Source organism: Saccostrea echinata, unplaced genomic scaffold (assembly GCF_033153115.1).
Source record: "Saccostrea echinata isolate AGI-Se365-2 ecotype Australia unplaced genomic scaffold, CSIRO_AGI_Sech_v1 ptg000008l, whole genome shotgun sequence".
In the NCBI taxonomy this organism is placed as follows: Eukaryota; Metazoa; Mollusca; class Bivalvia; order Ostreida; family Ostreidae; genus Saccostrea; species Saccostrea echinata.
In genome coordinates, this window is record NW_026889757.1 from 12156117 (window position 1) to 12172498 (window position 16382).

The following is a 16382-nucleotide window of genomic DNA, read 5'->3' on the forward strand; positions in this document are numbered from 1 at the left end:
TTTCAGTGTCTCCAAGAAAGTCGCTGTGTGTCTTTACTGTACAATTCTACTGATGAGTCATGTAAGCTGTTTAACATCATCTACACTCTGGATAGAAGTGAAGACACTAATAATGTTCAGTATTACATCCTACATAGTGGAAATACACGTCGGGGTAAGTAATGGAAGAGCTATGTCACTCACTCTTTTTATCGTACTAAACAAAATAACCACAATCATTCAAAAACAATAATTTAGCTTTACAGCCTTTTATGTTTTTGTATATATATATATATATATATATATATATATATATATATATATATATATATATATATATATATATATATATATATATATATATATATATATATATATATATATATATATATTAAGGATTTGATTCATGCAGAATGTACCACCTAAAGTCTATAAAAGCATTAATGTCTGACGTATAAAATCGCAAAAGAATGACTTTTCTAGATGTATGTCGTAAGCATCAGCAGATCCTATAGCTTTCTGATGTTTGGAACATATATTTAAAGTTGGAAGAGTTAGTAAAGGCATCTTAAATGCTTCGTCCAACACTGCACGATTCATGACTTTTAAGGAGAATTTTCAGGTCATGATACACGGTAAATTCCTTTATCGCCTAAACTGAACTGAATTGTTGACGGATTTTTCCGTTATTTCCCGATCATGACAAGGAGCACACGGCGGGTGTGACAGGTCGGCATGGGATGCTCACTCCTCCATGGCACCTGATCCCACCTCTGATGTCTAAGAGGTCCGTGTTTGCTCTGCTCCTATTTTGTAATGTTTAATGGACTTTTGAGCTCGAATACTGTTCGTTATCTCCACATATTTCATCTGTAAAGTTCGCTTTTTGTATTTTTTTCCTTTCGGCAATTAATAGATCGTAGATGATATTTCCTTCAGTATACCATGAAATAAACCTTCTGATGATTTATTCCATGAACTTGTTCATGTTGTGTTGAAATTTCAATTCGAGATTTTTTCCTTATAAAGAAATATAAGGATAAAAAAATACATCTTCATTTCTATTAAATCTCTTTCGTAATTTTATATATATATATATATATATATATATATATATATATATATATATATATATATATATATATATATATATATATATATATATATATATATATATATATCTCCAGTTCCAAAGTCTTGCAAAGATCTTGCCGACTGCTCAGGTATAATGACAGATGGCGAATACTGGATGTATCCTACTGGTACAGAAGAAAAAAGGGTTAAGGTCTTTTGTCACAACATGGGATCTGGTCCTTCTGAATACATCAATCTGGAGCAGGAAAACTCCTTCACTCACCACCACGGTTTCAACAAGCCAATCGATTCGCAACAATGCCAATCGAGTTACACGCCACCTTTAAAGAAAGCAGTTTTTGGAAAAGTTGCAATAGATATTCTGGTATCTATTTTCAAAATGTTGATTTGATAACTAATGCCTTGAATAGTCAATATCAATACTTTATTGTTTGGACTGATCAATCGTTACTGATCAAAAGTTTCAAGGGTTCTATTTCTTTCTTTCTTTCATCAAAGTATAATTAATGAACTAAATCCTGGATATCATTTTGCAATTTTTTTGGACTTAAACTTTTAATTTGCAAACAACTTTAAACCCTTTTAACTTTCTGAATGTGAAATATCTATACTGTTCAAATCTTAAGAAAAAGAGCTGTTTGTAGAGCAAATGTTTAAGTTATCAAACATGGAGACATGCCTTTGATTTTACAGACAATGGAGGTCAAAGGTACTGATTACACTTTTGCAACTTTAACTGGTTCGCCATCGTTACCGTATGGAGAAATACATGACTGCAACGGTGAAAATTTTCGAAGCCCATGTCCATATTTTTCATCTGCGATTATCAACACCAGAGGAACTGGACTAGTCATCAACCCTTCAGTAATTCTTTGTTGAAAGGCCTAAAATGGAATTGACGATAGAATTTTAAATCATGCTTTTTTCACTCCGTGAATTTGCATTTGTGAATTAGTTATACCTTGTAGCTAGATTCAAGAGATTTTGGCTAGCTCCTTTCTGAATCCCAATTTTATTTCTTTTTGTTTAATATACACCATACTTGTTTATCTTTAGGTTACATGGGGTAAGGTCAGTGGATGGGCTACAGCGATAAGAAACTTGCAAATCTCGACGGACGGAACGGAGATTTCCTTTGGTTGTTTGGGATGGTGTGGTATATGTGGACCTTCATCAGTATCTATTTCGTTGCAAGTTTCAAATGAGTTTGGTATGAATTTATTTTTCTAGAGTGTGTGTCATTTGTATATTACTTTCCTAATCAGGATCAGATTTCCTTCTCCCTGTTTCTATCTCAGAGCGTAGGATAACAAGACTGGCTACATTTAATGTATAACTTTTAGTGCACGCAAGTACTGTAGATCACCAAAAATTCTGCGACACCTTATTTTCGCGAGAAAGTAATATTGAATTTATGAGCGAGACAAAAATTTCTCGAACTCTGATTATTGTTCTTCATAGTCTTTAATACTTCAATCACACGAGACAGCTTTATTTTCGCGAGCAGACTGCTTCGCGTAATCACACAAAAGTAAAATTCTCGCGAATAAAAAGTTATTTACAGTGTTCGGATTGATGACTATGAGAAATGCTTGGAAATGTTGTAAATATTGATAGTTTGAGTGTCAACTTTATACACCGTATTCTGATACAGTATCTATAAATTTCTGAATTCTTATTTTTCAGTTTCTGCTGCAGAAGCTACAGCAATGATCTGTCAAATATGATGTGATTCATTCGCCAAGGATTGGTGATAATAAACAAGAGAATGCTTGAGATATAGCAATTTAAATTTGCTTTATATACCTTGTGCATAGATGTTTAATATTCTGACAAAACTACAAATAAATATACACGTTATTGCCCACAAACATGGATGAAATAAACAGATGAAAAACAAAAAATAGCAATTCATTTTACAAAATAAAATGAAAAAGAAAAAAAATCCCCATATTAATACTCAGCATCTGCATTCTTTCAAATATAAAGTTTCTTTCAAATATAAGTTTTGGACAATGCCAATAATTTAAAAATATTTTGTTCCAATAAAAGATGAAAATTGTGCAATAAAATCATAGATTTAACGTAGCCATTTGTGCAGAAAATCGCAAACAAAAGATATTTGAAATGTACTTATACACAATACATTCAAGATAAATCTTTCAACAAAAGGGGGAACTTTCATTCAATGGGTATGGGTATTCCTATCAATAAATAAAACAGATATTTTTGTCTCAGGTTTTTGCTCACTGATGGATGCTCAAGGCATTAAAAAAGCTTTTCCTACCACTACAAAAATCAATCTTAATGACAAGTTCAAAAAATTGAAATGCGCTCGTTTGATATATATTTTCGCCGAAAATGATTTTGTCATAAGATTTTGACTCTTTTGGCAGTAGAAAAAACACGCACACATATACGGGGAAGTCTTATGCCTCAACTTATTTAGCTTAATCAAAATCTAGTTTTATATCCTATAATTGAATTGGGATTTGCCTGGTTTTATAAGTTAGAAAAAATGATAAATTGTATATTACTTCCTGTATCTGGTTAACGTTGATATAGATTTTCCTTCAAGGTCTAGCGATGCCAGCTGAATCTCTTTTACAGTGCTATTTCATAGGTTATGTAACTTAACAAGAGCAATGACACCTTTCCTTTTACTTGTTCTTGATAAGTAAAAGATTATAATAATATTGGAAAAGGGAAGACTTTCAATATGATTTCAAGTCTAGACTCCCAAGGTCGGTCTGAAAAAAAAGGTGCGTACATGTAGGAAGAACTGGAGACCGATCAGCTCAATTTGTTGCTTATCTGAGGAACTTTTACAGGTCGATACTTGAAAAAGTGAAAATGCCCCATGTGAGATCAAAAAAAGTGGGTTTCAATGTAAAAGACAAAATGAAAAGTTCACGCAAATGAAGAAATGACGAAGTGTAAGAGTGGATTGTTAGAAAAGGGTAAAACAATTTTAAATAAGAAGGCTAGAAAGCTCTCAAGGTGACCAAGGTTTTATAATGCTCTTCTTATTAGTCATTACCTTTGCTCCTGATCATGGTGAAAAATAGAATCGATTAATATGAATGAAAATAAAAGTTTATTTCAACCTTTATTGAATAATTTTGGACTTCCTTTTCACAAGGGAATTCAAATTCAAAATCATATGCTGATGATGAAGATTTCTTTATTGATGTAACAGTGTCGGATTTCTTACGAGAGAAATTCAACCAGCTGAGGATAACAAGTTTGAAGACATTGGGACCATTCTAAACAATGAGATTGTTCACCAAACTTTTCAAAATGAAAACATCTACAAATCAAGATGGTAATATAACGGCTTCTCTATACAAGATTATGTCATAGGACAGTAATAAGCACAGGAAGGTGTTTGTTTCTACATATAGGACAGTAATAAGCACTGGAAGGTGTTTGTTTCTACATGTACCCACCTTCATATGTGGGTACCAAAGGAAGATCCACAATATTTCTATAATATACAAAAAACCGTTTTCGATCCCCAATTGTCCCCAGCGTGAAGATTGATATTTCAAACACAAATTCACATCTACAGGACACTCCCAGACTTATTCCGAAATATGATTTGGCTACTGTGAAAAATGATAGATGAGTTCAGTGAACCAGGTTTTTGTATTTAATTTTTTTTTATTTTGTCCCCCATTTGGCCCCCACGGTGAATCAGAGTTCTAAAGCCTTATTGCACATCTACCGGACACCACCAACCACCTCCCAGGAGATGATTTTGCTGATACAAAAAATGTAAGACCGGGTTAAGGAAACCAGGTTACGGTAGAAAAAAACGCCTTTATGACACCCCCCCCCCCCATTCATCCTTTAGGTGAAGATCTAAATTCTGAAACCTTGTTTTACATGTATATGACATTCAAATTTATATTCAAAATTTGAATGGCTACTGTTAAAAATGTACGAGCCGTTCAGGGAACCAAGTTTCTGTAAAAAAAAAAAAAACTACACTTTTTGGTCCCCAATCGCCCGTCGTGAAAAAAAATTAAAAACCTTAATGCATATCTACAGTGCACTCACAATTATATTCCAAAATATAAAGAGTTAAGGCGAAAAATGTAAGAGGTGTTCAAGGAACCAAGTTTTTATCGAAAAACGACGTTTTTCGACTAGCACTTTGCCCCTAGGGTGAAATTAAAATTCCGAAACCTTATTGTACATCTATATTTTTGTACTAATTGACTTTCACCTGTCAGAGTGCTTTCCTTACTCAATGAACTAGACATTATTTAATTATCAGGTGTTGATGCCATCGGGCCACATCTATTGAATCTTTCCTCATAAATAATACATACACCTGGGACCCATATAATAAAGACTAGTATATTATCTGGAATATACCCTGAGAGTTTGGCGTAAAGAGTAATATATAAAATATAGGCTACGCAAGGCACAAAATCCGGACTCATCATGGGTGGAAGAAGATTCAGAGCTGTGGTTAATGTACATGACTCCGATAGCAAATCAGAATGCCTTGCAAGCTCCGCAAATTCCACATCCTAAGGAAATTTCAATTTTAAGGGGGTCTTGTGAAAGGTTTCCATGCATGTACACTCACTCTAGCTGTTTGCGTTAGACATAGCTGTTTACGTTATGCCTGCTGCTCAATCCCATTCACTTTTTATGTATAAATTATATAGCTGTTTACGGTCGCCCGCGTGGCGCAGTGGTTAGAGCGTCTGCTCTAGAGTTGCGGAGTAAGGAGTTGATCCTTACGTCGCGGGTTCGAATCCCACTGTGGGACGTGGAGACCGGTCCTTCGGATGAGACCGTATAAACCGAGGTCCCGTGTCGCAGTAGGTGCTGGGACGAAAAAGATCCCTCACTGCTCAATGGCCGTAAGTGCCGAGTATAGGACAAAATTTGCAGCTCTCCACCGGCAAGTGGTGGCGTCTCCATATGAGTGAAAAATGCTCGAGAGGGACGTTAAACAACAAACAATCAATCAATATAGCTGTTTACGTTGCAGTAATCAACATACGATGCTACATTGCACTCTCACACAAAACATTGCCGCTCATAATTTTCATGTTCCCAGTAGATTCCAGACACAGCTTACTAGCAATACAAATAGGGCACAACAGCACGTTTCAGGGGACCAAAGAATGTTAAACCTAACGTCCCCGTTTCAGGTTTACTAATCCACAAGCTATGAGGCCTTCGCAAAACGCATATTAAACTGCCTATATTAAAGAACCACTTGTAATGTTACCCAAATAGGCCAATTGCATAAAAATTGTAATAATAAGAAAAAAAGTCCTGGCCTTAATTTAACGGGTTCATACTGGTTTCCAGTAAATGTTCTACCAAACCTCTTTCTGTACTCCTCCCTAAAATATTAACAACAGTGAAGGAGAATCTTCAGGGATACTGTACAACAGTAACATTTCGTTCGTAGTGCATGCTCTTGCGCATCGAATCAACTGGGAGACATAAACTCCATAAGCAGGTGATAATGGTATATTGCTACATAAGGAAAGTTGACGATAGAAAAGTTGCAGTCATCACGTTTATCATACAGTTTTGTTGTTGGGTAACCATTAACGTCTTTTTCTAGTAAATGAACAAATATGAAACAGATGATTCAGACTCCGTGGTATCTTTAATTTTAAGTTCAAAGTGATATATAGAATCATTGTAGGAATGAAAATGAATATTATAAATTGATAAAACGTTGTCGATATATCTAAATGTTGAATTGAAGGCCACAGCAAGAGACTTCTTCTTTTCATAAAGAAGATTTTGAATAAATTCATGGGAACCTGCACCAAGCAAATGTGGAGCCTTTGAGTTGTACATCGACGCCGTTGAGTCAGACATTGAGAAACTCCTTTCAATGCGAGACAAGATCCCCGACAATTTAAGTAAGGAAGAGAGATCCGCCTTACAATCCTTAAAAAATCGGGATGACATAGTGATCAAGAAGGCAGACAAAGGTTCTACAGTAGTAGTCCTTGATAAAGAGGCGTACATGGCAGAGGCCCAGAGACAACTCTCAGATGAACGCTTCTGTAAGAAACTGGACTCTGACCCCACTAAAGAGTTCTCAGCCGCAATCATCAAAACTCTAGACGAAATGTTTGAAAATAACGAAATTGGTGTCAACGTCTATGATACTCTCAACCCTATTGACTGTAGACCAGGAAAATTTTACCTGCTTTCAAAGATACACAAAGAAGGCATGCCAGGTCGCCCTATAGTTAGCGCCATCGGACACCCCACGGAAAAAATTTCAGAGTATATTGATTTACATCTCCGTCTGCATGTAGAAAACTTGCCATGAAGTGGATGGGATGCCGCAACAGACTCGAGGAATTCGTTTCCTTTGCTAAATCCTTCCATCATTCGATTAAATTTACTGAAGAAATATCCGACTCCAGAAAAGTATTCTTGGATACTACATCTACCCTGATTGATGGCAAATTTGAGTTCAATCTACACACGAAACCCACTTATTCCCACCTGTATCTCATGTCGACAAGCTGTCATCCCCTACACACATTCAAAGATGTGCCTAAGGGTCTAGCCACCAGGATCCGCCGCATCTGTTCATCCTCTGCTTCATACCAGGAAGAGAGAAATCTCCTAAAGTCCCACTTACGCAAGAGAGGCTACAAAGCCCATACCGTTCAAACTGCTATTGATGAGATGGCAGGACACGACAGACAAAACCTTTTACAATACAAAGAAAAAAAAGTAGCAGCAGGGTTCTACTGGTAACCACATACCATCCTGTCCTTAAAGAACTCAACGATGTTCTTATAAAAACCTCCCAATTCTTTACTCCAACAAAAGTAAAAGCTGAGGTCTTTAAGGAACCTCCATTGGCTGCCTATAGGCGCCCTAGGAACTGGAAGGATATAGTAGTAAGAACCAGATTGGACAACCCATTACCCAGTGGGGGTTTTAAAACTTGTTCTGATAGAAGATGTCTTCTCTGTAAGCACAGCTCTGACACAGTTTTAACAGCCCAATATCGGGTCGCAGGTACAGAATATTAAGGAACTTGTCCTGTCAAACAGTTAACTGCAAATATCTCATCAGCTGCAAAGTATGTCAAAAGCAGTATGTTGGGGAAACGGGAGATCTCCGCAGAAGAATCATTAATCACCGCTCGACCATTAAGACCAAGAAAATGAATGAACCAGTTGGGGAACATTTCAACCTTGAAGGTCATAAATGGGAGGACATGACAGTACTGGTTATTGACCATAATCCTAGATGGACAAAAGCTCAGAGGAAAAGCAAGGAAAAATTCTGGATGCATAGACTGAAGTTTAACCCTAATGGCATTAACAAACTAAATGACTTCACCAGGATGAACGTGAACTAGATCAAATTCCTGATTGTGACAAACAAGAACATTCTCTCCATATAGTGTAAACTTTACAGTTAATTCACATTATCAATTCCGGAACGACCCACACACATATTTTTTGCTTACATTTTTGTTTTTTATTTCTTTTATCCGATAAACAGTCCTAAAAACATTTCTAAATTTATAATAGATCCAAAATCACATTTTAAAATCTCCCTTCTTTATTATCTTTCTTATCTTTCTTTGCTTTCTTTTATCATGTATAGTTACGATATTTTGAGAGAATAAGACAGTGTACGATTTACTACTTGGTCGTAATTAATTAGCGATAATTAATCCGTTCAATTATGTAAATCGCACTTCACCAGAGTACACCTGACAGACCGGACGTATTTCATAAAGGTCCGAATTTCTCTTTTTACACATGGTTATCAACTTCAAATTAAACATGTAACATTGTAAATATATAGTGTTTGGTAGTTTAGTAGAAGTGCTAGTTGTTCTTTTTTTTTTCTTTTTTTCTTTTCTTTTTTTTTTTTTGACATTTTTTTTTTTGTTTTTTTTTTTTTTTTGTTTTTTTGTTTTTGTTGTTGTTGTTTTTTTGTTGTTTTTTTGTTGTTTTCTTTTTTTTTTTGGGGGGGGGGGTTGTTTCTATATTTCCTTTGTTTTTATGACTTCTTAACATTTTTTCCTTTGTCCTGAGGAAGGGACAGGGCGTCCCGAAAATTTGACAATTTTTTTAATTGTTCGTGTCGTTTGGTCATTTTTAGTGCTTTATATAAAATTCAGTCTTTGACCTTGTATCTAAATATGTCGAGAACTTTTTGTACAATTAACTGATTAATCGGTCGGAACGTCTTGCGGTTATCCAATTGGCAATTCTGTATTCGATTGCCCTCCCAAATATATATATATATATATATATATATAGAGAGAGAGAGAGAGAGAGAGAGAGAGAGAGAGAGAGAGAGAAATATTGCAACATCTTGATTATTTAATTGAGTATAGTATATGTCACTCAATAAAATGTATCATCTATAGATATTTTAAATTTTCTTTTCCTTGCAGTTCTGCTACAGACGCTTACGCTGTGATCTGTGAAATTTGTATTGATCCACGGGTCTTTACTGAGGGATAATAATTACAAGCTTCTTCGACCTCATGCTTGAGATCACAATGTACGAATTGTAATTTCAATATTTTGTATGAAGTTCATTAAAAACACTATTAACCTTTCATTTTCAAGATAAAAGTTTCATATTCCCCTGAAAGGCTTGAATGAAAAATCGTTTTTCGTGTGATAAAAGAGTTATCTGAGTTGTGGTTAGTCGTTTTTTAGCGCTACATCTTCAGAACACTGAGGGCAGCTTTCATGGTTTGATTTTCAACTTCAGCGCAAAGAACTGAAATAACTCATTATTGAATCAGAATATCTATATATATACACGTGTATTAGCCGATAATTAATGCTCAGGCAGAAGGAAAAGATTATGCAATTTATAAGTCTTTTACTCATCTTTTCATACTGTTATCTTTACCCAGGAATGTTAACAGTTGCAGGAGCAAGTAAGTAGGAGACAATCCTATGAAAAAAAATCAAAAAGTAGATGGATTACATTAAAAACATTTTGTTTATAGTGTTTATTCAGCGTTGTGTGATCACTTATACATCTCAGGATTTATTAGATGTTTAATTCTCAAGATTTTTTTTCAGATAAAAATTACATACATCTTTTAAGATCAAGACAAGATCTTGTTGAGTCTTCACTAGCAATTTGGTCGGGTTTTTCGGACGAGCTAAATCATTGCTGTTTTCACTGCCTGCGAGCAAGTGGTTGTGTATCTATATTGTACAATTCTAATGATAAGTCTTGCAAGCTTTTTAACATCATCTATAGCACGGAAAAAAGTGAAGAAGCTGATAGCATCCAGTATTTCATCCTAGGTAGCGGGGATACCCGTAGGGGTAAGTAATGAGAGAACTGCAAGGAATGCCATTCATAAGTCAACTGAATTTCGTTGTACACTTTGTTTTTTAAATGATATTTCGACATGAAATTATTTCATAAAATATAATGTTATTTCTTTAGTTCAAGGTAATCAATACTGTCGCTCATTTTAATGTTAGCTTCACGTTTGAGATTAAGGTATATCATAAAACTGTTTTAATTCAGCTTTCCATAACATGTTACCTGTTTTTACGTAATAACTGCACATAACATGTTATGACACTCTGTATGATAGAAGCATTTAATATCATCAGATGAAAGATTATGTGAAGTTGTATAAAAGTTTTATTATTAAGAAGATGGGTGAACATGACGAGCGAAAAGCCTATAGTGTGACAAACATGAAGGTAAAAAATTAAATCTCAATTATAACAAAATTTTCCTTGATATTTCATCTTACATTAAAATATACTTTATGTAAAATCTCTACAATTTGCAAAAAATCTCACAAAGATTGAAATTATTTGCTTGTGAAATATTATACATACACTCAAGAGGGCAAAAAGAGTCATTTTCTCATAATATAATACTATTTTTCGATATGAGTGGGTCTTCGCTCCATTTTTTTGAAAGTTAATCCTCAAAGTTTGCATAAAAATATACATTTTTTGGATATCTTAAAAATATACTTTTATGACATAACATTCGCATCTTTTCGAAAAATATTTGAAGTCCATTAAGTCAAGGGTCATATCAGAAACATAATTTTAAATGCCACTATTCATCAGGACTTGTGTAGTTTAGTGGTTAGCGTGCTAGTCTCGAAATAAAATGATACTCAGGATTTTTATTGCTAGGGTTCGAACCCAACGAATACCACATTATTTTTTTAATAAAAGAATAAATTTTGCCGAGAAAATTTTCCTCAGAAAAGTTTTGTTTATCATGATGTCATAAATTTCATTAATGAGAACTAAATTCACAAATTGAACATGATTTTTATATATCTGAAGCTATAGGCTTTCTGCACGCTATGTTCGCCCATCTCCTTTTGACTCTTCAACTACTCTTGTGCCTACAATAGAATACTTTCTTGCACACAATATTTCTATTATCAATACAAAGCATTGTATTTATATTTCATAATTCTTTGTCTTTTCTGAGATGACATCGCTATAAATAAGACACAATGCTGTAGCACAGAATTACAACGTACAATTAAAGTTATGAATAGAAAAGAAACATTTGCAAAATATTTTATATAAATTCAGTGAAGTTCTTACAATCTTTCAATCCATACTTCATTGATCAATGTGTGAATAAACTGATTTATAAATGGGAAAAATTAATAAGCCGGAAGATATGAATCGGCTTTTTTTTTATAGAGAGATTTTTCATTTCTCAGATGATTCAGCTCACACATTCATAAAAGGAACAAAGATCAGTAAATTTTCTACCCTTTTATAATCAGGGCCATGAATAAGTCATAATAAATTTCTTTTTTTATTATGTTCCCCAAACGAAGTTTGGGAACGTGTTGTTTTATTCTATTTTTCTTCTTCTTCCTGGGTACTTTTTTGTCCACGAGTGATCTCGGAAACTACTCATCCGATTGACGTGCGTGCGCATGCGATGCGTGAAATGACTGATATACTTGATATAGACGTAACTTTTATATTTTTTGATGCATTGAATTTAAACTCAAAACATAAAGTTATATAAGTGGTCTAGACAAAATGGCATTGTTAATTTATGATGAGCCCACGCGCATGTACGAGTGCTTCGCTCTGATTGGCTGAATCAAAAATCTCAATAGCTTCATTTTTTTTTTTTTACAAAATACTTTGAAATTTGAAATATAGGTATATGTTATAAAGTTCTAGAAGTTATTATACGGAAAATCTTTCGAACACGCGCATGCACGTGTACTGTAATTTGATTGACTGAAACTTTAAATGACAGCAAATTCCTTATTTTTCTACAAAACAGAGTGAAATTTAAAATATAGATAGGTATATATTGGGTTTCTTCATTATGCTGCTATCAAAATTGAATATAAGAACATATATACAAGTGTACTGAAATCTGATTGGCTAATAATTTATAGATTGTCTCTCTCTTACTTTACAATAAATACTTCAAGACATGGGTATAAATTATAAGGCCCTATAAGTATAAATAAGTGAGAAATCTAGAAAATACACGACAGCACGTGTGTTGAATTCTGATTGGCTAAGATTGTAGGTATTTTTATCTTACTAAGTTTTTTAAGGAAAGAAGACGAAATCCAGAGTATATGAAAATAAATTATAAGGCCCTATAAGTATAAATAAGTGAGAAATCTAGAAAATACACGTCAGCACGTGTGTTGAAATCTGATTGGCTAAGATTGTAGGTATTTTTAACTTTCTTAGATTTTTAAGGAAGGAAGACGAAATTCAAAGAATATGAAAGTAAATTATAAAGGCCCTATAAGAAATCTAGAAAATACACGTCAGCACGTGTGTTGAAATCTGATTGGCTAAGATTGTAGGTATTTTTAACTTTCTTAGTTTTTTTATGGAAGGAAGACGAAATTCAGAGTATAATGTGAAAATAAATGAGATGATGTATCTTGAAATTTTCGAAAACTTGTGTATGCACGTGTACTGAAATTTACCTATTTGGGTTATGCTCATGTGCGTTATTTCTCTAAATGATTTAGAAAATAAGATTTTTTAAAAAGTCAATAATACAAAGATTTTGCTTAATTTAATGAAGCTTATAGGGATGGGACACTAAAAGGGAGTAGGGGATCGTTTGGGGAACAACTGTAACGGTCTCCGTTACAATCAGAACTAGTCTCATGCTGTCTTTGAAGAAATGCATAGACCAAATACTTGTCGATGGGATTGAGGATAATTTCAAGAAATGCCCATAAATTTGTCATCAAATGGGTATTTTTAGAAGAAATCCATTTAAAAATTGTTAGATCATGACAAAAAAACTGGAAAGTTCAAGAAATTTGTTGACAAATACTGAAGAAGAAAAATATAGGATAGACCATTAACTGATAGAATGGTCTACGTTGGAGGCAGATCATTATTAAAAACCAAACGGTTAATTAGTAAACAGGACTGCGTTTTACAAAAAAAACTTACAAGTTACACCAAAAGTTACACCAAAATTAAATTATTTTATTTTTTGATATAATTATGATTTAAATCTGAATAAGAAGAATTCAGTAACGTAAATTTATCTCAATATAATGTAACAAAATTATGAAGTTGGTAAGATTTTAGAACACAGTCGTATGTGTTGAAGTCGAAAAGCAATTTCATAAATTCTTTGTTTGATTAATCATTTATCATTCATCTATGCAATCCATGAATATAACGTTGTGGAACTATGTTTGTAATCGATATGAAGGAAAGATTCATCTATCTCAAATGGATTAAATAATGGTATACAATTATGGTAAATCTAAATAATTTCCACTAGATTTTTATTTTATCACGTTTTTTTTCTTTGAGTTGTCAGTAAATGCAATTAAACTGTGAAACAAAGATAAACGTCGAAGAAATAAATTGCGAATTCTATGACATATGAATATACATGTACATATGACTTAGAAAAAAAAATAAATCTGAATAATTTATCTAGGTTATTTATTGTTGTTTAAGAGAAATTAAAGGGAGTTTAGATCACTATCCTAAGTGTTTGGGAAATATGTGACAAACATCAATATATAACATCCTAGATGAATTTAAAACAGAAATACTTTTTATATTTCAAATTTTCATTTTAATCAAACGAAAAATATACAGCAAAAATCTGGTTTGTTGTGAGGTCTTCAGGGTCTTGCCCTCTATTGTGGTCTGTTTCGAGCTGACGCTCCGCTGTCGTGGCTAGTATTTCCTCTCTCTAGTGATAGAGAGGTTACACGTCTTGTGACCAAGACCACGTGAAGATTTGCATGGTATCTATCACGTACTATACAGTGATGACTTGTCAAATACCCATGCACAGTACACTATATTTGAAAAATATATAGTGCACATACATGTACACGTGACGTACACAATTTACATACTGAAAAAAATAAAGTGCACATATTTGTTCATGTGACCGACACAAAACATAGAAATACTTACATCATTTTACTCTTTACACGATAATGAAACGTAGGTTATACACATAAAGGCAACCTTACAATTACTACTCGTGATGGACACTTTTGAGATACAATAAATAAATAAATAAATAAATACTTCTTCCATTATACCAATTAACATCTGCAGGGTCATGGCCTTTAATCAGTTAATGTCTATATTCAAAACCACATCAGACACAGATACAGGCACCCACGTTGTGCTGCAATCGACAAGGAGTAGTTTCACCAAAATTATGTTCATGGTCGGTTTCAGTCTCATTTTTCATTTCGATTCTTATTAAGGTGCTTCAATTTCGAGGACCGTCAAGATTAAATATGTATGGAAACTTTGTCTTTTTAACGAGGAAATTTTCTCGACTGCTTCGTCGGCCATAGACAATAATGTGTAAATGAAGATTATTATTTGGCGGCGTTGCGGAATCCGGAAAAACAGCACGTGCTAATATGCGGATTCTATCTATCACGTGACTGCTATCCGTCTCTACCTTAAGGAGTTCCGTAACTAGGTGTTTTCAGATATTTACAACTTTGCTTTATATAATATTAAAAATGTTAACATTGTTAACAAACAAGGCTTAACTCAGAGAAACAGGACCATACAATTGAACATGAATAAAACGTTGAGTTGAAAATCCCTCAGTGGTCTGCTATTTAACTCCAGGTGCTGACATAGATACACTTTTTAAATTACAAAAAGGCATGTAGAATTCTATTAGATGTGGACCCAGATGACCTATCAGATGCACAATCCTTTCTTAAATAAAAAAAAATGGGGAAATTCATTTCTACTTCTCTCAACATTTCTTACGTTTAAACCCTCCATCCTTCACAAGTATTTCGAAAGTATTCAATAATGCCATGTTACGATATTTTAATTATTGTATTCATAATTGTATAATTATTTTACATGAATAGAGAGCCCCGAGGAAGAATAGTGCAATTCACTAATCGGGTTACCCTCTTTCAAGACCCAAATAAAATAATCTTATTCTTATTTTCTTTATATTATAATTATATTATATTAAATTATATATTTTATTTTATTTCCTTTTTTAATTTATTATAAAAATGTTAATAAACATTTTGATCAGTGAACTTTTTGTTAAAAATTAAGAGCATTGTATTGAGCAAGGATCGAAACTGTAGGATCTCTTTACCTTATTTATAAAATGAAATGCTTTAACTACTCCAGGTATGTTTACTGCTATTTCAAACGCATATAAAACTTTCGGATGTAGTTGCCTTATTTGTTTTAGGTATGTCTTTCTTTCTTAAATATGTTATAGTTCGGATTAAGATAATAGTTGAAGTAAATAAGCGTTGTGTTTGAAATAAAGGTATAAAAGGTGAAACCTTAAACAAAGAAACCCTATCACTTAGATAGGATTCTTGCAATGAGTGATGCAAAACGGGAAAGTTGGCAATGGACCATGCAAATTTTGTTCTACTATTGAGAGTATGTTTTCGTAAAAATACAGGTTTCAATACCTAAAAAACTACTTTATGGAGAGAATTATTTTCTGGCCTAAGGCGAAAATTTTGGTTCACACCTTCCTTCTTATCGTATGCGTGCGCAGAAAAATTTAACAGTTACCAAGTGAAAAGTGAAAAGTCGGAAGACTAGTTGCAAGAATTTTGATACATTCTTCGAAAATGATAATCAGAACATATTTCTTACCTCTGCACGCTCCAATTTAATGTTGTTTACGAGTCAAGTTTTACGCTATATTAAAATTTGACAATGATAGACACAACATTTGCTTCTCTGGTCCTTATATTTGGCACTCTTTGTTTACAGTGCAGTCGAGTTCGTTAAAACTACGCGATACTCGTATTTTTATAAATC

At 33.5% G+C, this 16382-nt stretch overlaps 1 protein-coding gene across 1 annotated transcript; it reads left to right on the forward strand.

The window, feature by feature from the left end:
- The first annotated feature begins 6952 nt into the window (after positions 1-6952).
- On the forward strand, positions 6953-7399 carry LOC133181402 (uncharacterized). Its single transcript, XM_061315915.1, has one exon. It carries the CDS (start codon positions 6953-6955, stop codon positions 7397-7399), a length of 447 nt encoding a protein of 148 aa, XP_061171899.1.
- The last annotated feature ends 8983 nt before the right edge of the window (positions 7400-16382 follow it).